Source organism: Rhizopus delemar, genomic scaffold (assembly GCF_000149305.1).
Source record: "Rhizopus delemar RA 99-880 supercont3.12 genomic scaffold, whole genome shotgun sequence".
NCBI classification, from domain to species: domain Eukaryota; kingdom Fungi; phylum Mucoromycota; class Mucoromycetes; order Mucorales; family Rhizopodaceae; genus Rhizopus; species Rhizopus delemar.
This window is the reverse complement of record NW_027137838.1, coordinates 617,946-644,504: the sequence shown is the minus strand read 5'-3', so window position 1 is coordinate 644,504 and position 26,559 is coordinate 617,946. Positions and strand designations below refer to the sequence as shown.

General features: G+C 37.9%; 9 protein-coding genes across 9 annotated transcripts; 5 read left to right on the top strand and 4 right to left on the bottom strand.

The window, feature by feature from the left end:
• Nucleotides 1-488: 488 nt before the first annotated feature.
• RO3G_13524 (uncharacterized protein) lies at nucleotides 489-10,250 on the top strand (the record flags this gene model as incomplete). Its single annotated transcript, XM_067668108.1, has 4 exons — nucleotides 489-1,070; nucleotides 1,124-8,714; nucleotides 8,811-9,887; nucleotides 9,952-10,250. 4 exons carry the CDS (start codon nucleotides 489-491, stop codon nucleotides 10,248-10,250), a joined length of 9,549 nt encoding a protein of 3,182 aa, XP_067524209.1.
• Nucleotides 10,251-11,311: 1,061 nt separating this feature from the next.
• RO3G_13523 (uncharacterized protein) lies at nucleotides 11,312-12,283 on the top strand (the record flags this gene model as incomplete). Its single annotated transcript, XM_067668107.1, has 1 exon — nucleotides 11,312-12,283. One exon carries the CDS (start codon nucleotides 11,312-11,314, stop codon nucleotides 12,281-12,283), a length of 972 nt encoding a protein of 323 aa, XP_067524208.1.
• Nucleotides 12,284-12,966: 683 nt separating this feature from the next.
• RO3G_13522 (uncharacterized protein) lies at nucleotides 12,967-15,088 on the bottom strand (the record flags this gene model as incomplete). The annotated part of the gene is made up of 6 exons (XM_067668106.1): nucleotides 12,967-13,400; nucleotides 13,557-13,658; nucleotides 13,718-14,062; nucleotides 14,238-14,270; nucleotides 14,345-14,375; nucleotides 14,549-15,088. The coding sequence occupies 6 exons, from the start codon at nucleotides 15,086-15,088 to the stop codon at nucleotides 12,967-12,969; spliced, it is 1,485 nt and encodes a 494-aa protein (XP_067524207.1).
• Nucleotides 15,089-16,947: 1,859 nt separating this feature from the next.
• Nucleotides 16,948-17,871, top strand: RO3G_13521 (uncharacterized protein; the record flags this gene model as incomplete). Its single annotated transcript, XM_067668105.1, has 3 exons — nucleotides 16,948-16,998; nucleotides 17,051-17,192; nucleotides 17,243-17,871. 3 exons carry the CDS (start codon nucleotides 16,948-16,950, stop codon nucleotides 17,869-17,871), a joined length of 822 nt encoding a protein of 273 aa, XP_067524206.1.
• A 348-nt stretch (nucleotides 17,872-18,219) lies between these two features.
• On the bottom strand, nucleotides 18,220-18,847 carry RO3G_13520 (histone; the record flags this gene model as incomplete). The annotated part of the gene is made up of 5 exons (XM_067668104.1): nucleotides 18,220-18,311; nucleotides 18,365-18,476; nucleotides 18,525-18,563; nucleotides 18,627-18,694; nucleotides 18,748-18,847. The coding sequence occupies 5 exons, from the start codon at nucleotides 18,845-18,847 to the stop codon at nucleotides 18,220-18,222; spliced, it is 411 nt and encodes a 136-aa protein (XP_067524205.1).
• A 1,636-nt stretch (nucleotides 18,848-20,483) lies between these two features.
• RO3G_13519 (uncharacterized protein) lies at nucleotides 20,484-22,759 on the top strand (the record flags this gene model as incomplete). Its single annotated transcript, XM_067668103.1, has 8 exons — nucleotides 20,484-20,553; nucleotides 20,609-21,049; nucleotides 21,112-21,376; nucleotides 21,425-21,485; nucleotides 21,636-21,788; nucleotides 21,959-22,153; nucleotides 22,204-22,275; nucleotides 22,334-22,759. The coding sequence occupies 8 exons, from the start codon at nucleotides 20,484-20,486 to the stop codon at nucleotides 22,757-22,759; spliced, it is 1,683 nt and encodes a 560-aa protein (XP_067524204.1).
• A 247-nt stretch (nucleotides 22,760-23,006) lies between these two features.
• Nucleotides 23,007-23,152, top strand: RO3G_13518 (uncharacterized protein; the record flags this gene model as incomplete). The annotated part of the gene is made up of 2 exons (XM_067668102.1): nucleotides 23,007-23,082; nucleotides 23,127-23,152. The coding sequence occupies 2 exons, from the start codon at nucleotides 23,007-23,009 to the stop codon at nucleotides 23,150-23,152; spliced, it is 102 nt and encodes a 33-aa protein (XP_067524203.1).
• A 215-nt stretch (nucleotides 23,153-23,367) lies between these two features.
• On the bottom strand, nucleotides 23,368-25,072 carry RO3G_13517 (uncharacterized protein; the record flags this gene model as incomplete). The annotated part of the gene is made up of 6 exons (XM_067668101.1): nucleotides 23,368-23,418; nucleotides 23,531-23,660; nucleotides 23,859-24,333; nucleotides 24,414-24,536; nucleotides 24,729-24,849; nucleotides 25,025-25,072. 6 exons carry the CDS (start codon nucleotides 25,070-25,072, stop codon nucleotides 23,368-23,370), a joined length of 948 nt encoding a protein of 315 aa, XP_067524202.1.
• Nucleotides 25,073-25,626: 554 nt separating this feature from the next.
• Nucleotides 25,627-26,451, bottom strand: RO3G_13516 (uncharacterized protein; the record flags this gene model as incomplete). Its single annotated transcript, XM_067668100.1, has 4 exons — nucleotides 25,627-25,921; nucleotides 25,977-26,131; nucleotides 26,180-26,272; nucleotides 26,395-26,451. The coding sequence occupies 4 exons, from the start codon at nucleotides 26,449-26,451 to the stop codon at nucleotides 25,627-25,629; spliced, it is 600 nt and encodes a 199-aa protein (XP_067524201.1).
• Between the last annotated feature and the right edge of the window lie 108 nt (nucleotides 26,452-26,559).

Here is a 26,559-nt window from a genome sequence, read left to right as displayed (position 1 = left end):
GTTATATCATTTCAACTCAACATTTAAGTACCTGTATTAGTGCTTCATATTTAATAAAATAATAAATCATTCTATCCATAGTCCTTCCATAAAACCTCAGATGGCCAATTAGAATTTCAAACGGTAAATAATTTGAGATATACTTTTAATTTTTTGTATTATTGGTGTAACAAATTGTAAAATAACAAAAATAACATCCAGGCTTGTATACATAAAAAGGAAAGGAGAAGGGGGAGAAAGGGGAGAGGGAGAGAACGAGTGGTATAGTATGCATATAATAATAAATCTTCTTTGCTCCTCAGTCGCATTGATCACGCGAATGATTATTATTAAAAATTAAAACATCTTTCTGTCCCTTTTTTTTTTCTTTTTTTCTCTCTCTTTTTTTTTCACCATATTTACACCCCTTTGAGTCAAAAAGTTTAAACGGTACGGCTACTTGTATTTTATTCACTTTATATTAACCTACTTCTTAGCTCAATGACATAATGAGTGCGGCATCTTCTAATGCAACATCTCCTTCTACATCCAGTAAACCTTCAACTGTCAATCTAGGCACAGGAATGGTCCGCTCAAGCTCCAACCTTTCAATATTTCGAGAAAACAACAGGAAGCCTGTAACGCGCCCACGAGGAAATACGCTTGGCGGACTTGATTTTGGAGAAGACCATGTCCGCAATATTGGATCAGATTACCAGGAAATACAAATTCGTACCTTAACTAAATGGATCAATGCACAACTTCAACAGGTAGACGATCACATTGACAACATAAAGACTGATTTAAAAGACGGAAAAAGGTTACTTAAACTACTTTCAGTCGTATCTAAAGACCCCGCACCCAAGCCTGAACGAATGAATATGCGAATTCATCAATTATCCAATGTGGCTCAGGCACTGGGCTTTTTAGAAAGACAGTTTGGATCAGAAAATATGCCAGATATTGGAAATGAAGCTATTGTGAATGGTGACTTGAAAAAGACCCTTGCCCTGATATTCTTTATAATGATAAAGTATCAAATTCAACTCATCTTAAATGAACATGGTGAGGATTTTATCCAATCTTTATCTGTAAGTTATATAAGCCCCTTCTATAGATATAAAGCTAATACATACAGTTATAGGAGGTATCACAAATAGAAAATGGAAAAGCAATGCAATCTACTGACTTTATGGACACAAATCCAAATGCAAAGCCTACAACAGGTTCACTTACTGCATCTCGTAAATTTGGAAGTCATAACTCAATAGCAGACAAACTACACAACGCAACCACATCGACCTCTATGGATGCAAAAATAGCCCTTTTATGCTGGGTACGTATTCAGCTGGAAGACTATATCACTGTAAGCATTATACCCCCTATTCAGGACTTTTCAAGGTCGTGGCGAAACGGCGTTGCTTTCTGTCTACTAATTCACAGGCACAATCCTGCATACATACCCGACCTCTTCAGTGCTCACCTCAATACAAACCTTGCTGAAAGATCAACTTGGATACATTTGTTGAAATTAGCCTTTTCCTTGGCAACGGACAAGATGGGTATTCAGGCCTATTTGGAGCCTGAAGACTTGGTCGATGTCGAATTTCCTCATGAGCCCAGCGTGATGATGTATGTCAGCGAATATTACAAGCTCATGTCTAAACATCAACGAGAGGAACCTATCACTGATAAAAAGGAAAGAGCAGTAAAGCGAAAGGCAGCCATCATCATGGCTTCAGGAGGTGTTTTGGATCCTGTTGAAGAAGGTATAGTTCAAGAACCGGAACCTATTCAAGTACCACCACTCGAAGCTCCTGTCCCTGTTCCTATGCTTTCTGCCCGACGTAAGAAAAAAATGAAACATCGCCAATCAAGTCTAGCAGAAGAAGACAAAGCAAGGATCAAAGCCGATCTCAATAGTAAATTGATGATGCAACTCACAGGCCATTTGCCCAGAGGTGTCCATCCCACCCTGGATGAGCTTCTTACGATTCACGACACTGTGCTTTCTTTTATTCGATCTAATACCCTTACCATTGATGCTATACCCGAAGAATTTCAGAGCTCAGCGTCCGTGTCTGAATACTTGGAGGCACTCGAGATCATCGAGGAACAGACTATGATGGAAGAATCGCATTTGGAAACAGCAAGGCTGGCTAAGGAGACGCTCACCACACCACCAGAAAAGGCTGATGATACTCTGATTCATTTGACTGATCTTCAGAGGACACAGGTCGTGAAGCTCTATGACATGTTGTTGAGTGAATGGAACCAGTTTTTAGAGGTCTTGAAGACAACTAGGGATGATCTTGTTCAAGTTGAGAATACCTTGATAGATACCGAAGAACTCATTGCAAAATATCGTGAGCATATTGCAGAGGTCAATAAAATATTAGAAGACTATAGATTAAAGCTTGAAGAAGTCTCTCCTCGTAAAGATAAGAACACACCAACAGAGGAAACTCAAGAAACGGTAGATACATACCAAAGCAAGCTGGATGAACTATCTGAACAGTTTGATCAATTTGAAAATACTATTTGGTCAGAGTTTCATAAAACAACTCAAGGACTGCCCAAGTCTGTAATGCTCCTTGCTCAAAGCCAATATACAGAAACAGTTGAAAGGCGCAATGCCTTAATGACTCGTTTGGAGAAAGAGCGTCAGTCATGTAAAGATTTTAAAAAGGGCCTTCTTATCAAAACTAAAATACAGTCGATTGAGTCTGAACTCGAAGTGATCCAGTCTATGATGGAGGACAGTGGAGAAGAAAAAGAAACAACGAATGATACCATTCTAACTTTGGAGAACAAAGTAGCAGAGGTCAAGACAAGCATATACAGCCTGAAAGAAGAATACAGCGATCTCTTCTCACGTGATGATCGCCTCATCTTACTACTGAACGAAATCCAAACAAAATACAAAATTGTCAACAACTGGGTCGATCAAGTGCGAGTCTGGTTTGTTGAGGCAGAAAGAATTCGATCGTGGATAGAGGAATATATTGAAACGATTCATCAAAAGAATGCTGACGATTCCTCCAAGGTGGACCCTCTCTCTTCAGACGTACTGATTGAGGTTGAGAAGATAGACGTGATTACCATGATTGACGAGCACAAAAAGTTGGAAAAAGTAATCAATCGATTTAACGAAGATGACATGGCCCGACTCCGTACTCACGTCAAGACATTGACTATGAACGATGATGATGATGATGAGGATATTCATAATTTGTCGCCTGCAGATGCAACAACTATCGAAATTACTTTGAATACATTGAATACTCTGAATCGCTTAATGAGCTTGTTGCAGACAAGATCCAAATTTGTCAACTTACTAGAAACGCGTCTCCGATGGGAAGAGTTGATCGGAAAGACAACCGAATGGTGCCGCGAAAAAGGTGCTGAAATTTCAACTTTTGTTCAAAAAGAGGCACGCTGGCTGGGACCTCAAGAGGATGAGGAGGAGGTCAGTGCACTTCAAATTAAGCAAAAGAATGAAGACATCATTCATACGCTCGTATCCTATGAAAATGCCATTGCTGATTTTGATAAAGGCGATTTCTCCTTAGTTCTGGACATCTATCAAGAAATGGAAGATATTGAACAAGGTGCCTTGCCTTCTCATCTAGAAGAGCGCCAAGAGGACTTGGAAAAACAACTCGAGTTGACCATGAACAAGTGTTCTCTTGCTCGAAAGGTTGTGGAGCAACACTTGGTTGTCAACGATACTGTCTCACAGTTCAAGAAGCTAAAAAGTGAGGGCGAAAAGATAAAGATGCTCATGACTCACAACAGCTCTCCCGTGTCGTCTAGTCGAACAGAGAGGGACAGCCCCGAAAATAATTTTGACAATCGTATTCGGCAATTTAAAGATACTTCTTCTTACTGGGTTACAACCTTGCTAAAGCATATTCCTTACCCAGAGATTGTTGTTGATGTCAGTGAATTAAAAGAAATGGTTGAACAATCCAACCAATTGATACAAGCCAAGATGAACGACTACTCTATGTATCTCGCAGAAATTACAGAAGATCTTGAAGGCTTGCTTTTATCCCACCGTGAAACACTCTCGTTGCAACAACGTGCTAGTCTTGCCTATGACGATTTGCTCCGCATCACCACATGGCTTGAAGAACGACTTCGCTCTCTTTTAAAGTTTGATTCGAGTATGTTGGAGCAAGAGGATGTGATTGTTATAGAAGACGATGTATTGGATCGTATAGAAAAAGAGCATGATGGTATTGTACCAAAATTAAAGCAGCTTGAAGATCGTGACATTGCTATAACTTTGGATATCGTGCAGCGCATCGAGATAGAAATTGAAGAGACTAATTCGACCTCCATTGATCGGGTTGCTCTGATCAACGGCATTGAACATCTAGAGGAAATGCGTGATAAATTGAAGGTAGTCTTGCAGCAGCGTACTCGTGAGTTGGATGTGTTGAAAAAACGAATTGATTGGGAGACTCAGTGTGAAGAGGCTACTCGCAGCATGTGTGAACTTGCATATAAGCTCTGGGATTTTCATAATAAATTTGCACAATATGATATTGAAGGCGTAAAAAAGCGAACTAGCAGTAGTAGCGTTGATAGTATGCCAAGTAGAATCGATAGTGAAGGTGAACTTGAGCAGCTCCAGACGGAAGTAAATACGATAGACAGCAAGTTTACCATCGTGGTTGATGACTCTCTGTTCAAGGAACTACAGGAATCATATAAACGACTGATTACCTGTATGGCAGAAGCTGAAGAAGAAGATCGATATCTGGTAGTTGTTCCAAACAGTATCACAGAGAGACAAAGTGAAGTAAACCAATGTTATCAAGACCTTAAAGAGCTGTCAACCTATGTCATAAGTGTAATGCAGCAAAACCAAGTGATTAGTGACTATGTCAAATCTTGTGCAGCTGCTATGGCTGATGGTGAAACTGTGCAAGAGGATCTTCAAACGTTCTTACGTGAATCGCACAGTAGCTCAGGAGACTGTACGCCAGATATTGATATCAGTAGAACAGAATTGCTAGAACGTATTAAGAATGTCAAGGACCAGATTTGCTCTCTTTATGAGCAATCTCAGGCAATCCGATGTTTGCACTGTGGAGATTGGTTTATGTGTTGCGAAACTCAAACTGTACTGGAGTCAAACGAATACAATATGCAAATCAAGGAATTCGTTGATAAAAAGGCTCAAAGCTTGCAGAATCTGCAGAAATCTATTGATGAGATCCTGGGCACATATCAGTCTGTTGATGTGATTAAGGAAAAATTAGAGGAATATCAAGAAACCGCTCTTGTTCTACAAGAATGGATCGATAAAGCCACAGAAGAATTGAATAAGAGACGTATTGATATCACTTCAGTCAATTTAGCGCATGCTGCTACCAAGGACGCATTGCCTGCTCGTAAGGTTGACAATGATCAAGCGCTGAAAGATCTTGATGAATTTGAAGCAAGCAAATTAAGCGAGTTTCAGAAAAAAATTGATAGTCTATTGACAGACGCTTCCAACAGTCCATCTTCTGTTGCTGTACAAGTCATTGACTCTTGCAGAACCTTGACAGAGAATTTAACTCGCGGTGTAGCTACGTTACACCAGGGCATCACTAGTGAAGTACTTATTTTAGATGCTGCTGATTATAGACTGAAATGGGAAGAAGGCCTCGAGGATGGACAGAGGTTGATCGAGGATCTCAATACCAAGATACAGCAATACATATCCAAAAAGAATAAATGTGTCGCACAGCAAGATTCCCTTTCAGAAGATTCCATACAATCCCTTTACAATGACCTTGAAACAATAGAAACCCATTGTAAAAAAATCAAAGAAGAAATAATGGAACCCATACAGAATCAGTATGAAGCTGTGAAGTCTAGCTTTTTGAAGTTGCCCCTGGTAAAATCCATCCCAGGACATTTACAAGAACGTATGGAGTTATTTCAACGTACTTTCAGAAAATCAGAAGAAGCTATTGTGCATCGTCAAAAAGAACTAGAGTATATCAAACAAAGAGGAAAATTAGAAGCAGATATTCAAGAGGCTATGTTATCCCTGGAGCTTCAGAGAAAGGCCATCTCGTCATTCATTGAAGAACGTGCTAGATGGAGTCACAGTGACTCTGGATCGCAAGATAGTGAAGAATTCGATGTAGAAGAACAATGGCGAAAAGAAAAGGCTAGTTTTGACTGCTACAGAAAAGCCACTTTGGCAGATATTAAGAATTTCTACAATGAATTGCAAGCTGCCTCCAACTCCTCAAAGCCCGGTTTTATGTCTGAACTGCATGCTAAAAAGATTGAAGCCTTAAATCAAGCAGAAAGCTATGTGGCCGCCGAAATTTGCTACGCGCGCGATGTAGTCGCTCAAAGAAAGCAACTGACAGTGTTCCTGGAAAAAGTGTCTCAACTTGAACAGGTCTCTGAGGTGATTCGTGAGGAAGTCTTGCTAAAAATAACCTTGGACACACCCGAAAGCGAACCTGCTGCCCATTTGGAAGAATTCAAGGTGCAAGTTGCAAAAGTGTCAGAGTTTGCAAAACTTAATATCTTGACACCCAAGAGATCGAATGAGGATGATATACCTATGCCAATCAAAGTCAAGGATAAAACAATGAACTCTGTTGTGCAAGATGTTATCTCTACAAAATTAGGAAGACTTGATGAATTGGTGGAAAATCTATATTCCCAACTCAAATCACAAGAGGTCTTTACACGTCTTCAGTATGTCTTACGAACATTTAAAAAGCAAATTGCGGCTTGTGAAAAATGGATTGAGGCAAGAAGAAAGATCCTAGAGAAAAGTGTACATATTCTGGATGATGAAGACTTAGCACTAGATATAAATCATTTGCGAGACGCCGTCAGTGAAGCGGATAGTATCCAGACAGCAATGAAGGCCTATGACAATAATTTTACTTTGTTATGCAAGTACCGAGAGAAATATATTGCAACATTTGAAGAGCAAGAACTACTTAGTGATGAAGAAAGGGAAGAAAGGTTAGCGGAATATGATGAGGTTTCTGAAAGATTTGACAACATTAATCATATGTGGCAAGATTTATTGTTGGAAACGAGCGAAGTATCAAACGCTCTTTCGAATGCTTTGCTCCCAGCCGAGTTGAATGGTCGTATTGCTCTCCTTATGGAATCTTTTGAAGCTCTTAGCAACGAAATAAAGACTGTCGATCAATCTTCTGTCACAGATGAACAAATCAGTCAGTGGCAAAAACGTATTGATCATTTAGAGGCCAAGGAATATGACCGTCTTCATTCTGAAATCGCCGATTACAGACATACCATTAGCGCAGACATGATGGAATCACTCAAAACCAAATTAGACACGGCCGGTGACATTGTCTTAGAAATCAGGGCCACTTTGACAAGTCTGTATGATATAATCAATGCTATTCGATTGCAAAATACACATGCAGAGAATGCTACTTTGTTTCAAAAAGCCTCTATCAGAGCGTTTGATCTTCTGGACTCTGCTCAAAACAACTTTGGATCAGTATTAGAAAAGCGAGTTGACACTGAGAGAACGCAACATCTGAAAAACCTGATAGCCATACAAAAGAAAGTAAAAGAAACTATCTCAGAATGTTTAGGGTTTTATGACGATTCTTGCTCTTATTACACTGGCTTAAGAGTTCAGGACCTATTAACTGAACAGTCCAAGGTGCTACAGAAGGAAGTAGAAGATTCATGGCAAAAAATTCAAGAAGGTAGCTCCGCACTTTCAGCATTGATTACCAGAACTTCAAAGTGGATAGAGGCATGTGACGGTCTCGATAAGCTCACAAGAGTATTAAATAATATTAAAAACGAAGTGGAACGTTTCATCATCAATAACGTTACATCTTCCAAGTCCAGTAACAAAATCCAAAGGTTTGAAAAGCAACTCCTTCAGGCTGCAGTAAATCAAGACGAACTTGAGCAAAATGTGAAAAATACAGAAGATTTGTTACAAGATGAAGCAAATAATATATTATTCTTCAACCAGAGTCAAGAACTTCGAGATATGAGCTTATCCATACAGCTTATGTTGGACCAACGAAGATTGGAAAGAGAAAGAATCGCATTATTTGATACATTCAATAATGAAATTGCTAAAGTTTCCAAAGTCTGCGAAGATCAAATTACCTATATTCGTCAACAATCTAGTACAAATCCCGAGAATCACTTGAAAAAATCTGATGCTATAAAGAGTGTCGTGAATGCTTATACTGCAGCTTTATCTCATATTGAAGATAATTATCATGAATGCAAAAGCAAATATGATGGAATTATATCTGATCAGGCCACCAAGCTCATCAAGACTTATCAGCAGCCTGCATCGGATGTTGAAGCCGCCAAACGTAATCTCGATAAACTTTTAAAGGAACTTCAAGCTTTGCTTCAAACTGAAAATGATTATATCACATCTCTTAAACTTTTGAAAAAACTCATCAGCCTCGACAAAGAAATAACCAGATCAGTTGCTGAATTGAAGTCTGGTGCCTCGCGTTCATTTGGTAACAACAAAATAGCTGTGTTAAAGACAACGCTTAGCAGCAACGGTAGAAGCAAGGAAATACCAGAGCTCAGAAATTTCATGCAAAGATATGATTCAACAGAGGGTTCGGTCAAGATATTTTACAAACGATGTGATGAGCTTAAAAAGACACTCAACCGTCGTGCAAGTACTGCTCGTATAAACGCAATAATCAAAGCTGTTGACAGACGCAAAGAGGATATGGGTAAGAAGTGGAATGAAATAAAGTCATCAGCCGACGAAACTCGCACAAGACTGAGCCTGTTACACAAGCATCAAGCGATCAATTCAAAATTGACAGATTCACTTCGTTATGTAGAGGACTTGAAAGAACGCGTTGAGGCTTTACAGTTGTCTGGAAAGAGCGTGTCAGTAGAAGAACAAGAATTAGAAGAGCTTCAAGAAGAAATCAATGGTACATTAAAGAAAAGTGTTATTGACATTGATATACTTTTGAAAGCAATCTATCAAAGTCAATTACGCTCCTCTGTTTCTGAATCACCATTAAAGGCGCAACGTGACAGGTTGGTGAATGCGATTGAAGAGTTGCGTGCTCTTGTAAAAGAACGCCAGGAACAAGCACACACAGAGGGCAGCATCACTGAATTCTTTGGTATTACAAATCAAATAGATACTGAAATTCTTCGATTATCCAAAGCAATCGAACAAACATCTATACAACATGCTTCTGTTAATGAATCCAAATTTAACAAGTCGGACCTTCAAGCATTACTCAAGACCTTGGTCACAAAATACAAGACGAGTGAGCCCACAGTTACTGAACTGTTAGCACAAGCCAAATCTGAAGCACAGAAACAATTCTTAGACGATAATGACCGGGTGGCCAATGCGATAAAGAAGACAATGAAAGACTGGGCAAACATTCAGGCCTCAGTTGCCTCAAGAGAGAAAGAACTGCAGACATGTATCAAAGAACTGGACCATGAGTTCTTTACAAAACTAGCCATGGCGAGAACTTCTCCAAGGGAAAAAAAGCCACGACGGGATAGTTCTGCAGCAGCACAATCATTAGCCGTACGACCGGCTGGTAGCTTCAGATCCTCAACGGTTTCTACTGAATTGAAGATGACTGTACCTAGTAACTCAAATAGCCGAAGAACCAAAAGTCCCTCGATCTCTGCCGGTCGCAGACCTTCAACGTATGTTGCCGATCCTAAAAGCGAGCTTGATGTTCAACTTGGACGTATTATTAATGAAAGTCCATATAAAATGAAAGTCAAAAGGGTTGCTGGAGAAGTAGGCAAATACTGGTTTGGTGATGAGCACCCAAGATTAGTTTATTGTCGAATTTTACCCAGCAAAATGGTCATGGTTCGTGTTGGTGGTGGATGGGTTGAATTAGGAAAATATATGAAAGGTAAACAGCGGGACTTGTAAGGTTCCAAACACAAGCAGTCCTTCTAACTCTTTCATTTTATTAGATCATGGCCACTCAGATTCCCCTGCTGGAAAGTCTGGGAACGGTCAAAAACAATCAACTCCAAAGAATGAGACAGAAGCATCAAGCAACGACGTATCTTCGGAAGTGAGCTCCCGAGACAGCGAAGCAAGCAGTACTATATCAAGCAAATCCTCAAGTCCACTAAATGGTTATTTAGAAGGAGGAAAATACATACAAACGAGCGAAAACAACAACCAGACTTCTCTTCAGATGTTGAAAGCCGAAAATAATATTGTAAAAATAACACCCCCTCCAAAGGATACCAAGAAGGATATATAGTAGATACCTAAAAAGTGTAAATTTGTCACTTCAAAGTATTTTTTTTTTCAGTTACTTTGATTGTATTGTACATTTCCAATTAATAATTACTTGAATATTATTTGCATCATCTTTTGTTTTAAAGTTATTAACCCATTTTACGTGTGGTGGTCCTTTAAGCAGAGTCCATGTGGCAAAAGCACATGTTGAAGCCCAACGAGTTAAACCATCTACCTTGAATCCCCGTTTTTATACGTCTTTAATCAGGTTTTAAAACTGACATGGTTAAACGTACAGGACAGTTATAACCAAGAGTTGGATATGAAGAACAGTACGACTTTAAGCTTTTATTACGTGCATCACATTTTTAGGGGAAGCTGTTTGATTAAGGGGGGGAAGGTTAGGAAGACAGATCCGCATGTTTGTGTTTCATTTTTTATGAAATGTTTGGGAACAATTCCACACGCAAACGCTCGCATGCGAAGGAAATGATGCCATTTGTGTTCCATGATTAGAACTCAGAATGTTTTTGGCTAGCTTGGGGGCTTGATATCTCATAATGATCGCATTCTGTCCAGAGTATGACTGCTTGCCTTGTCTCATTACTAAAATGTGTTGTCAACTTTAGGTTTATATCCACTTGGAATAGAATCAAATATCAATCCTCTTTTAAGGAATAAAAAGCTTCAAGCAATCGCTTCTTTTTTTACATTTAGCCTTGTAAAAGCATAGAAAGTGAGTAGATGTTGTCAGCCGGTTGTTTATCTTTTGGGAATTTTTCGCGACTATTTTGTCTTTTTAAACAACTTTTTCTTGATTTGAGAAAATGATCCTGTAGTGCAAAGTCATTGAAAAAAAAAAAGAAAATGATGAAATCTGCCAATGATTATTGTGGTACAAACATGATGGCAAGCATATAAAAACAATGCCTTTAAAATTTTTTATGACCGACTCTTTCTTTTACTTTCTTTTTTTCTTTTGCTTTGAAACTCGTATTTTCCATGGAGACTCATTCGAATCAATCAGATCCTCAGCATAGCCATGAATGCATCTACAGCGGAGAAGAAAAAATATCACCTGAAATGGTCTCGCCTTCGACAGATCGGCAGTTGAAAGGAGCATTGATTTCATTCAAGAGATTTCTTTCATCCTTGTTTTGTTGTGGGCCATTTCAGGAACGAGATTTGGAGGAACTGAAGTATAGCTTTGATACGACTGCCACTGCTACTCATGTTGGCAACAAAACCGAAACTTACGAACCTCTCGGGTGCCTCCCGGGGGATAATGCTTCTCAGAATAGTCGTCGTACAAGTATTTACAATAGCAAAGAGATCATACCACTTCGAAAATTTTTGAGATATACCATCACACCGCACGACAGTCGCAAATTTTACTGTCGACGTATGTTAAATCCCGCAAAGGCTATTTATGAAGTCGAGTGGGAAAAGGACAAATGGCTCCAACTCGATCACGCTACAAACAAGTACATTGAGAAATTACGTGTCAGTGGTTTCTCAAAGATTGCAATTCGAAACGATAAACATCTAAACAAGTATATTTCGTATGACAACCCCTCCCAAATAGATATATTATTAGAGTTATCGTTTGAATCAAACGATCAGCAGAACAATAAACAGAAAAAGAGAAAAGAAAAGAAACCTCGACCGATAACCTGTCACCAACCCAGTAACTTCTCCGTCCGTCGTACGCAGTGGTGGCGTACATCGCACCAAGTGGCAGAGGCACATCTGCCAAGGTGGGTCGATCCGGATTTGTGCTGCAATGATATGATGATGAATGCTCCTTCAGTGATGGCTGTCATGGCTAACTTTAGTCGATCTTCTTCGTGCTATTTTCAGCAACAAAAATTTCCAGATACACCAGCCATCTCACAAAATTCTTCCATGTCACAATCACCCTGTGAGACACCATCGATACCAATACCACAGCCATCACCTTGCCATTTCAAGTCATTGAAATACACAAACCCTCCTGTCTTAATGAATACCCCCTCATCCGACTCACAATCCTCAACCTATGTCAGCAGCATGTAATTTTCATTTTAATTTATTTGTATGGACGTCGTATACAAAAGAAAAATAAAGATAATTTGTTCATATCTCTATTCTACCACTTACTCTCCTTGTAAAATTTCCTTTTCAGATATCAAAACAATGGTGACATTGTAAAGTATGATAAAACAAAGCAAATCGAAAGCAACACAAGGCACTTGTGTAGCACAAAGTGTGTTCAATACGCTTATTCCTGGCATTTTGATCGAGTTGGATTCAAGTTTGAAAAGATTTGTCTATACAGTCTGTCTAATAAACAAATAAAAAAGAAACAGTCAAGGAGAGATTACAACAGCGCTCTTTTCCCCCCTTGTGCCTCTTGTTTCAAAAAGACTAGAGTACAAAAAGAAAAATTTGTACTTTATGTTAGTGAAACGATCCTTTGGGTTTGAATAAAAATAAAAAAAAGACCACGGGCCATCATTCTATGCTTTAATTGTATAATGTTTGTTTTGCTTTTTCCAAATATGTACATTTGATATCCCCCCAGTTTTTTTTTTAAAAAAAGACAAAAAAAAAAAAACTTAAATGACAAAAGTCCAAGTCATCATTCTAAAAGTATAGCCAAGACACACGATACTGAAGATTATTATTTTGCTTTTTGTGTGTGTGTATATCTCTTTGCAAATAACAATAAACAGTCATAAAAAAAAAGGAGAAAGGAGCTATACAATATGAGCATCATGCTTTGGCTCGCTTCTGCCACCAGCTTGAATCGTATCACTGGACACATTATCATAACCAGAAAATTGAACATTTTGATCAAAGTTTACTGGGAGCTTTTCTGTCAAATTTGTTTCTGTCATCTTGGAGAGAGCTTCTGTACGAGCCATAGGACCATCAAAAATCAAGGCAAAGAACATTAAAATAGCAGCAAGGCCAGCTTGAAAAACAAGGGCCCTATACATGTTGTTCTTGGGCGACCCTTCCGGCTCTCGAAACTGGTCCATGATGATGACAAGAATAAAACCAATCAATTGTCCCAATTGCCATAAAAGAGAGGTAGGAATAGAATTCGTGATTGGGTAAGTAGCTGCGGATAAAAGAGAGTGAGTACAAAGGGCCTCTTGAATAAAATGCTTACTTTCTACACCAAGTTCTACACAAATGGGGACAATAAATGATAAAAAAAATTGATTGAGAAAATTGACATATAAAATTGCAGCAAAGGCTTCAGTTTTAACTAAAGAGGGAGTTCAGGTTTTGATTTTAGGCTTTTTTTTTTTTTTTACTATTAGACTCGTTGGTTTCTTACTTATAAAAATAAATGCCAGATAAGTACTAAAGATGACAGGTGACATCAGTTTAAGCAAAATTTTATGTTGCTTTGTTCTATCCAATATCGGACCGGCGACAACTATATGCAAAAGAGAGAACATGTGAAGGGTTGTTATTGACAAATCTCTGAGCACTTACAACAACCGATCGATCCTCCCACAACACCAATGGCAGCGATATTACCGATTTCACCATTTGTATAACCATAAGGGGAAATCACTTGGTTCATCAGACCACTCCAAGCAATAGACAGCCCAATATTTAAACCGTGAATGACAAAGATGATCAAAAAGTGAGGGTTTTTGAAAAGAAGAAGGGTTCCTTGTAGCAGTGATATCTTGATCTCTTTTCCGCTGTCCGGATCAATTTCTCTTAACGGTGGTAAGGAAGCAGGTGTCTTGGGTTTAGCTGGAGTGAATGCGAAAGGAATAGTTGCTGTTGTACAGATAACTGCTACCGTGATGACCTTTTCATGCTGTTTAGCTATTCTATAAAAAATAATGCATATATGTGGTTATCTTACCGTGATTTCAATCTTGTCTGCACCTGTGGCTATAGCAGGCATAAGGAACATAGCAATAATACCACCATAATTTGATGCTGCAAAGGAACCATGGGTTAGATCAAGAATTCCGTTTTTAATTTTCAGAAAGTTTACCAATAAAAACACTAGCTGTGGCTCGTCTGTTTTCTGTAAACCATAAGGAAGAAAACTAGTACTTGTAAGAGCTTTGCATTTTAATTCACTAAAAATAGACATCTTACCACAGTCATGATGTTCAAACTCAAGGGCGCACTAATGGAAGCAATCGTTTGACCAAGCATCATAACGCCAAAAGAAGGAGGGGTTATTTTCACAGCGATCCACCGAATCCAGCAACCGATTGTCAAGAACATACCTGCAGCAAAAAGCTTTTTCAAAACAAAATGAATATAGCAAAACAAAAGGATCGGATGACATGTACTCACCGACCATTTGACACCCATGGCTTCATATAACCAACTGGTAACGCAACTGATGATGATATAGGTAATACCCATGATGTTGTATAACCAATTGATTTCGGAAAGGGAAACACCTAGAAATTCAGCAATCACTTTAGGAATCGGGCTAAACGTACTGCCAAAGATGGCCACAGCTGTACGCAGCAAGACGACAAGAGACAGGACGATCCATGCGGTCGGATAAGTTTTTAATTCGAATGGATTCGGATCATGCTCGGTAGGATATCTTATATCACCCGGCTTCGTTTGGTAAGCGGCAGGATCATTGATGATGGTATGGCCAGACCCTACACCATCTGATCTTGAAGATCGCCTAGAACGGGTCTCTTTCCAGTCGTCGCCCTGGGATTCGCAGACTTGTCCTTTCAATCGTTCGTTTACAGGACGAGCTTCAAGGTCTGACTGTGAGCCGTGTCTGGTCAAAGGTAGCTCTTGTGGTGCGCTGTATCGAACAGAATTGTCCTGTTCAGCTGTCATGAAAGAATTGGAACCAGAAAGAGTCATTCAAAAGAGCCAAAAAGATGAAAACAATAGATGGGCTGTTTCTTTTCAGAAAGATAAAGGAATGTGAAGGTATAGGGCGGATGTAAGGCAAACGAAGAGAAAAGAAAAAGTGGATGAATCGGAAACAAAATAGTATTTATACAACACTAAATATTCATCATGATTTGAAAGGAGCATAGTGCAATAATCCTTTGCTTTTTTGTCATTGTAGTAACATGAAAAAAATGTATGAAGCATTATGTCAGTTTTCATAAAAAAAAGGAGGCATCAAGTTATTCTAGTTGTTCTTAACCGATCACATTCTCTTGAGGGTCGCAAAAAGACAAGCGGTTTCAAATAAACCTTAATATTTATGTATCTTCTTGTATATTTTAAGACGCGATATTCCGTGTGAGGCCCGCCTTTTTTCCCTTTTTCTTATTATGAAAGCGACATAATAATCCTTTCTTTGCTGACGAATTATGTAATCATATGTTTGAAACGAGAAGCAGAACTTTCCTGTGTCAAAAGTTTAGCCTCCCCCTTTTTTTTTCTTTTTTTTTTTTTTTTTATACCAATTTTAAAATATTGCGCGAAGATTAACTAGGTCAAATAAACGCGATTTTATAAGTATGGTATGTAAGATGAGGATACAGGAATAGATTGCTTGTTTTCAGTTTGCCATCCTTCTAAAAGTATCTTAGAAACAAACAATCATTATATCATTCGCTCCCTTCACCTGAGCCGATTGTCTTTATACGTGGGAATAAAATGCTGCCTGCAGAAAAAGTAACCAAAGCGCTTCTTTACAGATTGAACTATATTAGAGCTTAAATATATGTAGCAAATAATAGAATGCGTTCATGCCTCCTTCTTTTCTTTAGGCTACGAGGTGCTAGGTTTCATCATTGCAATCAAATACTAGAGCCAAAGAAAAGCGAGCTAGACATACAGTAGATGTGTGCACTATAAGCATCATAAATAAAAGTCACACTTTCTTTTTCTTATAAAGATTGAATACAATCAATTGTCCCATCTGCTTCATCTGGACTATTTTCAATGATTTCTAGAAATGGTGTGTGTGTAGGCTTAGATAACTGATGACGGAGAATGGATATATCCAGTCAACGTGTAAGAAAATTACGTTTAAAAAAGTAATTAATGCAGCTAAAGAGAGATCATCTTTGCGATAAACCAATTTGATTTGATGCTGACATTCAAACTTGATTCCTTTTGATGTTTTCTTTTTACTCGCTGATCAACTTGTCTCTTTTTCTTTTATTATTTGACATGCAAACAAAGCTTAGAAAGAACTCACCTCATCTACCGTGGATTGTTCAAAAATATGGTGGAACAAGCGTAGGCAAATTCTTGAATGAAATTGCAGAAAACATAATACCGTAAGAGTTTCAACATTTGGATTGAAAGCAATCAGATTGATCGTTTTTCGTCGTCAGGACCTATCTTGATACCAATCGGATAGCTATTGTTTGTTCGGCAAGAAGTGGAGATACAAAAGAGAAAGGAACTACGAATAGGTAGCGTAAATCGACACACAAAGTTAAAAATGGTATTTCTTATAAAACAAAAGATTATTACGAGCAGCAGAAGAGGCACTTACAGAAGGATCCATTGAACATTTGAATATTGTGAAAGAGCTAAGACAGGATCATTTGGATGCAGCTAGAGCATGTATCAAGAATTCAGAAATATTGTCATCAGTTGAAGCTCAGTTAGATGAAGAATGTTTAAAGCTCAAATCCTTTCTAGAGGCTGCAGAGGTAATGTCGATAACATATTATTCCATTTAAACCCCAATATTAAATCAATCAAAGATTATTGATGAAATATCACCAAGATCAAGAGATATTATTGTTGGCATGGGTGAAAGGCTATCTTGTACGATTATTGCTGCTGTATTAAAAGATAGGGTAAAGAATACACAAAGATTCAGTTGTGATGTAACTAAAGATGTATGAAAAGGGTATCGATAGTCAGCTTGTGGTATTAAATAATATTATTCATCGAGAGTTTACCACTCTAGATCAGTCATTTTATGATTATGTTGCCGAGCGATTGAAACAAGTCATTGATGATTGCGGAGATCGTGTGCCTGTATTGACAGGTAATAGAAATGAACCAAACAAAATACACAGACATTCATCTTGATTCTAGGATTTTTTGGTAATGTTCCTGGAAGTTTGTTGAATAGTATCGGAAGAGGGTATACAGATCTTTGTGCAGCATTAGCAGCGGTTGGTTTAAGATCCCAAGAAGTCCAAATATGGAAAGAAGTCGATGGTATATTTACTGCTGATCCTCGAAAAGTCAAAACAGCTCGTCTCTTGCCCGTCGTTACTCCTGAAGAAGCAGCTGAATTGACCTATTACGGGTCCGAGGTCATTCACCCCTTCACCATGGAGCAAGTCATTCGAGCAGAGATCCCTATCCGTATCAAAAATGTCGAAAATCCATCCGGATCAGGTTCCGTCATCTTCCCGGACCGTGCCAACAAGTTCATAAGGCCAGACAAGGCACTGCATCTAAAGCGCCCAGCTGCAGTGACCGTGAAGGACAAGATCTGTGTCTTGAACGTTCAATCGAACCGTAAAAACGTCAGCCATGGTTTCTTGGCAAAGATATTCACAGCCTTGGATGAATATAATATTATTGTAGACTTGATTTCTACCTCTCAAATGCATGTCTCCATGGCTTTGTCTCCCGATGTGACAGAAGAGAGTTTAAGGAAGGCTTTGATCGATTTAGAAAAGTTGGGAACGGTAATAAAAAACAATACAAAATAGAAAAGAAAGCTAATGGGCAATTTAGGTGGACATCATTCGAGATATGGCAATCATATCACTTGTAGGAAAACAGATGAGAAACACGATTGGTGTAGCAGGTGAAATGTTTACTTCTTTAGCTGAGGCAGGGATTAGCATTGAAATAATCTCACAAGGTGCTTCAGAAATTAATATTTCATGTGTCGTAAAAGAAGAGCATGCATTGATTGCACTTAGAGCTATACATCAAAGGCTGCTTGATGCAGATCCTAATTGTGTGTAGTGTAAAATACAAATGATGTGAAAATACTATAGATATTTATTGCTAATAATAAAAAAAAAAAAAAAACCAAGATATCTTTATTGGACTTAAGATCTTTCACCACGAAGACGGCGAGCCAATTGAATATCTTTGGGCTGAATGGTTACTCTCTTTGCGTGAATAGCAGCGAGATTGGTGTCTAATAATAATTCATGAGAAAAGTCTGTGTCATAATACAATAGATAGACAAACCTTCAAAAAGTGAAACGAGATAGGCTTCCGCAGCTTCTTGCAATGCACCAATAGCAGAGGATTGGAAACGTAAATCAGTCTTGAAATCTTGAGCAATTTCTCTTACAAGACGCTATAAAAAAATGAGTCAATGAACACAAACCTATCAAGTTCATTTTACCTGGAAAGGAAGTTTACGAATCAAAAGTTCGGTTGATTTCTATTATACAAGAAAAAAAGGGAGGAGGTTAATTCAAAATGTAAAAAGATGAACATTACTTACTTGATATCTACGAATTTCTCGGAGAGCAACTGTACCAGGCTTATAACGATGAGGCTTCTTCACACCACCTAATGATCGTATTTATTATTGCTGCGATCAACCAACAAAAAAAAAGACTTACCAGTGGTAGGTGCTGACTTTCTAGCAGCTTTAGTAGCAAGTTGTTTTCTGGGTGCTTTACCACCAGTTGATTTACGAGCAGTTTGTTTAGTTCTGGCCATTTTTTTTTAAGAAAAAAAAGAATAAAAAGAAAAAGAAAAAAGAAAAAAAAAAGGTAAATATTCTTTTTAAATGTGACTAAATTTCGCAAGTTTATCATTGGACAAGTTTAGCCAGTGATGAAAAATAAAGCTTTTTTTTATGAGTGATTGCGCAGAAAACAAGGTCTTTTTGCATAAGAAAAGGCTTTTAATACAAATCATAGTAGATGCATAAAGTAGTTCGTGTAACTCTCTTCAGTTACATACTGCTACTTTTGATCACTTATGCCAAAATAAATATTGAATCTTTAAAGTAGATCAACATCGAGTTTAAACCGCAGTAAAGAAAAGAATGAAGCTGGTAAATACCAATGTTTTCTTTTTTTTTTATTATTATTCTAGATTAATTACTTTTTTAAAACAAAGCAGAAAAAGTATCATCAATAAACATCAAAAGCCAATAAGTAATCATCTTTTTATGCTGCTCATTCTGTAAGCGGCTGCCTTTTAACATGTGTCATTGTTTAAATGCCTGTTTTTCTTATTTTACTACAAAATAAGTTGAAATTAACCGTCCCTTCTTATTATGTCCATTTACAATTTTTATGGCTACTAAAAGTTATTCTTCCTTTTTATTCATTGTATTTATTTTTAGTTTTTCATTCACTTGTAAATCATTGCTTTTTATCACATTAAAACAAGATGGATGCTGTTAAATTTACGTTAAGAATATGGGGCAGTGAATTTTTTAATAAGCAACGTACTCTGATATTGACATGTTCCATGTCGAGATTGTTTTTTATGTCAAGTTTGAGAAAGCAAAATTACAAGTAAAGAAAAAAAAGAAAAATACTATGAGCACTGTAATAATAACCATACTTTTACAGAGAATTGACTAGATACTATGTTTGTCAGACTTGCTTGGGATTCATCAGAGCTTATTGTGTGAATTGACTTGGTTACATGTTAGAGTTGTGTCAATCATCAATCAAAAGTTTACCAAACAAAAGACTTTATTCGGTACTTTTTAAACTTTGATACCTAAAAAAGTAACTTGCACACTTTCCGGGATATTGATAGATCTTCAGTAATACCTTGTCTCTCTTACAATAATCCTTCCTCTGCTTATTTTTTTTTTTTTTTTTTTTTGAAATTGAGATCAAAGCAAACAAAATTCATTTAAGTAACCTTTTTTTTTTTTTATAAAAATTTTGCTTCTTTTCAGGAATGTACAAATCATGTCATCGCTTATTTTCAACTACACGATCTTGTCTAGATCGCACTTTACAAACGTCAAGAATACGTAAAGAGCATTTCTGGAATGTCCAATCGCGTCAGGCCAACCTTTCTGAGCAAGTGACGTTTGAAGAAAAACGACAGCCAAAGAAGAAAGTAGCCCTTTTGTTGGGATTCAATGGTTCCAATTATCAAGGAATGCAACTGTAAGCAGATGATCACATAAACTATATCCATTTATATTGACTCTGTCAAAAGAAATCCCAAGGCACATACGATTGAAGGTGTGTTATTCAAGGCACTTTGTGAAGCAGGTGCTGTATCACCATCAAATGCAGTAGATCCAAGAAAAGTGCAGTTGATTCGGTGTGCACGAACAGACAGAGGTGTGCATGCAGCATGTAATGTGGTTTCCTTAAAGATGATCATAAAAGATCCTCAATTGATCAACAAAATAAATGATTTGTTACCAAAAGACATTAGAGTGTGGGGTAAATAGAGTAAAGTATAAAAAGGGGAGAAAGGTGTTGATCATACTGTGAACAGGCTTTGTGGAAACACCAAGAGGCTTTCATGCAAAGAACCAGTGTGATTCAAGAATCTATGAGTACTTGCTACCCACTTATACACTCAGAGCAAGAGAGAAACCGATCTTGTTAAAAGAGACACCAGATTCAGATAAGGATATCAAGATACTCACCAAAGACTCATCTCTTGTTCGTTACGTGACACCCACGGATCCTTCCATCTTACTTGATTATCGTGTGGATCAAGAGCGACTAAAGAAATTCAAGCAAGCATTCTCCTTCTTTATAGGCACACATGATTTCCATAATTATACGATATCCAAAAACCCAGAGAAATCAACCCAGAGACATATCAAACAGATTGATGTGAGTGATCCCAAATTGATCGAAGGCATGGAGTGGATCAGTGTCAAGCTACACGGAAGTTCATTTATGCTTCATCAGATACGAAAGATGATTTGTAAACCAAACTTACATTCTTTATGATGTAACTCACCCTGCTGTCTTTTTTTTTTATTTTAGCTATAGCCATGCTCTGTGTGCATACAAACGCATCACTTTCAATGATCCCAATGACATTGAACAAAGAAATCAGTCTAAACATTCCAAAAGCACCCGCAACGGGCCTTTTACTGGATAGACCGGTGTATGACTATTACAATGAAAAAGTGAAAAGTTTAGGAAACAAGGACTCTATTGAATTTGATTTCTACAGTCAGGAAATTGAAACATTCAAACAAGACTTTATTTACTCTCATCTCTTCAAGCAAGAACAAGCAGACAACGCGTAAGTCATCAGGCTCACACTGGATTGTACTCATCTCTTCCATCATAGATTCGAAAGCTTCTTGATCAATGTCAATGTTCATTTACCCTTTGATTATCCTTACCTTTTGGTTTCACAATCCTTGTCCCAGCTTTAACCTTATTTGTTCCATTTTTCCCGTCTTTTTTTTTTAAAAAAAAAAGTGCGTGAGAAGAGTTTAAAACAAGCAACTCGTTTTTTTTTTTCTTTTTTTTTTTTTTCTTCTTTTCTTTATTTTTAGTCTATTATCATGTCTCGAGTAAATGAACTTGTTCATGCTGTTGCCAACCTTTCTCACGTAGAAAGACCTTATCTTGAAAACCTTTTAGCAATTAAAAAGTTGAGATTAGCCAAAGATCCTGTTGATCTCGAACTTGAAGAAGCAGCGGCCAAAGTGTGAGTGATCAGGCCATGCAATAGAAGGAGTACTGATGGATTTGTGATGTAGTAAAATGTGGGAAACGGAATGGATCAATCTGAATTCATGGACTTTTCAGTGGGCATTATTAAAATTGACAGTAAGTGCAGTGATGGGTTAGAATTGTGTTGAACACATCCAAATAGTGTTCTTTACAAGAAGAAAAAGATCGAGCACAAAAGGGAATAAAAAAGTCAAATGAACTGTTGAGAGAAGCAGAGCATAAAGTTCAAGTAGAAAAAGACAAGATTCAGAAAGTGGAGACTGAAAATGAAAAGTATTCGGTTGATCACAGAACATTAGAAGTCTATCGTCAAGAATTGACTGAGCTGCTGGACAGTGTAAAGAAGAAGGATTCCGGATGTGATTTAAAACTTATTTGTTATGATAGGAAGGTGATGTCTTTTCTAATCAAGAATCATTAAAACAAGCCGTTGAGGATTGTAAAGAGCAATCGAAAAAGGTAAAACAAAAAAAAAGCCAGCTTATGATCTTCTTGTGTGTCCTAAATTATAACACAGAAATTTGAAGACATGGAAAACTTGGAGAAGGTCAAGGAATTATTAAAGGAAGCGGATAGTTCAATATTAGAAGGTATCCTTGAACTAAGATCTTCTAGTCTAAAAGAATCCATGATGGGTGAAGGTAAAGTGTATTTTCCTAACAATGCGTATGATGCACTTGTCAAGGCACGTGAGCTTTACCCTGATTTACCTGGTTTCCCATCTCCCACCGAGTACAAGAATGAAAAGGATGACACGGGTGCTTACTATTCTCCTATGCAAAAATACCTTTGGGATGTACGTCAAAAGATTTCTGAACTCATCTTGTGGTGCGATGAGGAAGTGATTCACCTTTTGAATGAAGAAACCGAGTTACAGATTAAAGCAGGTCAAAAGTTGGATGAATACAATCTATCAAGACGTGATAGCTTAGGCCTTTATTAACGAAGTCACTTTGACTGTACCATCTATTGTACCAAATAAACAAGCATTGGATGAATGCGTTGTCCAATCCACTGTAGTCACCTTTTCAGGTTGTCCAATCTTGAGTACAGGAGATGAGGTGTTTGGTTCCAATACTTTATAAATAGATCCGTGGTGTTGAGTGGATGCACATAACACATAATCCACATCTGAGCTAAATGAGATAAGTTGAGATCGAGGAGGAGAAGAGGTGAGGAGGGATTGAATGATGTTGTCGTCTCTAAAGGATCTTTTGCTTCTCTTGGATGATATAGAAGAGGAGGAGGACATTGGTATATCTGTTGGTATAAGAGATGTAGGAGGAAATCCATCCAACAGACGATTAAAGATGGACACACCTGGTTTATGTATTGACCACTGAGACAACTAGACAGAGAAGATGAATACGGGTTGGGTGAATGAAGAATGTACCTGTCCGGTTGTATCAACTGAATAAATAGAATTCTCATCAAAGCTAAATTGCGCTATACATGATGGCTTTTTATGATGATCATTCCATTCTATGATTGGTTTCATACTTCGAATGTCTATTATCGTAGAGTAAGCACTCAGCCTGTTCATCCTCTTTGTCACTTGCCAAATATTTGCATTAATCCCGCATTATTTCCAACCACCAGCATCTGTCCATTGTGATTTAAATTGATTGTGTTTATATCTTGATCATCATTAAAATTAAATGTGCCCTATCTTTACATTATACACATGGTAGTCAATCAATCAGCTAAAACTTACACAGGCAGACATTGATTTCATACTCCAAGCTACCAAGGTGCCTGATCTCTTGCTGTTATTGAGTACTTTACTACTTGATCCTGTGCAAATAAAGATCGGTTCTACTGGACTGGATGATATCTGGTTGATCCTAAATGGCTGTTAGTTTACACACCAAACCAACCTGTTTTGCTGTTACCAAGGATAACTTTCATCCATCAAGAATTCCTGTACAATCGATTTCGATTCCACGTTGTAGACACGAATCAATCCAGTGTCTGTTCCCAAATAGAGCTAACAAGGGAGCACGTCAGTTTGTTTTATCAACCACAACATGCCACCTACAAACTTGTCTGATCTTGCATCCCATTCGAGTGACAACACGTTCGCCGGACTGTTCTTGATCTTGAACGACTCCACCGGCTGACCTTTGCAGTTCCATATCTTGACCATATTATCCATATCACAACTTGCCACCTTATCCCCCTGACTCGAGAATTTGGCGTGTGTGATCGCCGAGGCATGCTCATAAAACTCTTCTTGGCCCACGATCAAGAAGGGTTCCTCTTCGGCGACACGCATCGCGGTCGATTCCGAATTGGATCGTTTGGGATGGTTCACAATCACCTTTTGTTCGGTGGTCGTACTGGCCGCTCGTCTTCGGATGAACGAGATCCCATCCGTCATTTCCTTTCTCGTCTCCAACATTTGATGTCGTAATTTGGCGATATCATTCTCACGCGCTTCTAACGTAGCCCGCTGTGTTTCGACCGTGTTCTTTAGGCTTTCGATCTCGGTCTGTTGTGATTTACGTTGAAGTCGATCTAGATTAAAAGAGAGCAGACTCGGTAAAGCTGCTGGATGGTCAGTCTCTACTGATTTGTTTTGTGCATCCAACACTTACGCATGTTTTGAAAAGTCGTGGCTAAAAAGTTGTGCAAGGAGATGGTGTAATTATCCACCCAATATTTTGTGAAATAGGTTTCAAAGGTTGGGTCACTTGCTGGATTTTTGATATAAGGAAGGGCTAATCAAAAGATGAGTATGAGAGAGTAAGGAGACCGTAGGTAGTTACAAAACCATGCAACCCATTCTTGTTTGCCTTGCAGTTCTGATCCATAAATATCAAAGAATTCAGTGACTTTTTCCTTCTTTTTATGTTGTGTGGCGTGTACAAGGTAATGTCGTAATAAACACAGCTCAAATTTCTTTATCGTACGTTGGAATCGACTATCTAAACGAGAAAAGAAACGAAGATCAAGATATCGATAATAATCAACAAGACCTTGAATATCTCCATTTGTTATATATCCTAACAACTCTTCAATAATCTTTTCAACCTAGCAAAACGTTCAACATTCTTTTTTTATGTTTACACATTTCACTTCATTACTTGAAAACCTTTGTCTTTATCAGACCTTGTTTCAACTTCAAGTGCTCGAAAAGTATTTATGAATCCACGAAACTACCATACTATCTAAACACTCTTTTCCTCTTCTTTATTCTAAGGCTTACCAATAAGTATTCTTTTACAAGTTCATCAACCTGTGCAAGTGAATTCATTATGTTTTTTTTTTTTTTAATTTTTTTATACAAAAAAGAAAAAGGCAATTTTTATTTTTATTTTTTTCATGTTTTATTCCTGCAATCAAGTAGGACAACAAGATTTTATACGAAAACTACCACTGTCCTTCCATATGATTGTTTTGGAATGCATACAGCTGTGGATGAACACCAAACATATTAGGTTGACGTTGACCGTATTGCATCGGATTGGGCTGTGAATAATTTTGATAGCCTTGGGGTGGACGGTCTTTGCCCCAAGAGAGCTTTTGATAGGTTAATAAGATACATGTGTTTAAAATGAGTATTGTACCTTGGCAATGTTACCGTGGATAATCATATTTTGCAAATGAACAATCGCATTGGCTGCATTTTCATGTGTATCCATCCTATTCGCAAGTTAACATCTATTCAACTCATCCTTCTCATCATTTACTTCACAAATGCAAATCCACGATCCGCTTGAAACTTGACTTCTGTTACAAATCCAAACCGTTGAAACTGCTGCACCAAATCATTTTCTGATAAAGTTTTAATTTTCAATGTTTTGCTTTCTACTTTTTTAACTTACGAGAAACATGAGGAGGAATATTGCCAACATAAATACTTGTGACATAAGCAGGTGTTTGCTGAACGACGATTTCATAAGGCAACTGTTGACCTGGTTGAGGTACAGGCATGGCAGTCTGTCCCTTTTGTGTAGCCCAATTACAACGAACGGGACGTGAGCCTAACCATTCACCGTTCATTGTGGCAATCGCTTTCTCTGCATCTGCCTTGTCTCTAAAGGCCACAAACCCAAATCCTCTTGATTTTCCAGACATGGGATCCCACATCACATGAGCCTCTCTATCACCCACATACATCATTAGCTGTTTTCTTTTATTTGTTTGATGATATTTACGACATGGTGCCAAATACCGAGAAGGCTTGTGCTAATGTTTCATTTGTGATTTCAGGCGCAAGATCACCAACAAAGATGTGGAAATGATGCGTTGTATCTTCTTTTATCGTTTGTTGAACTGAAGAAGAAGGCTGTGCCCAATTGGCTCTAATTTCCTGTACAGACTTGATTAGATTTTATGTCTACTCTGCTCTTCTTCTTACATAATTAAAAATCTTTCTTCCATTCATATCTTGGATAGCTTGTTCGGCGACTCTAGGATCAAAGAACTCGACAAATCCATAGTTGACAGCACCCTATGTATCATGTTGGTTTCTTTCCTTTCTTTTCTTTCTGTTTCTTACAAGTTGATTATATTTTCTAACCTGAATGCAGTGAATTTCAGTAAAATGAAATAAATCCATCCATGTCAACTTACAGTAATGATTTTAACACCGGCAACAGGGCCAACAGTGGCAAAGATCTCGTGTAACATGGTTTCATTCACTCTACAAGGACATGTGTGTTTATAGAGTGCTTTTTTTATATCTAAAATATGCACACACCTTGGGGTCTAAGTTACCAATATAAATGGTACTGGCTG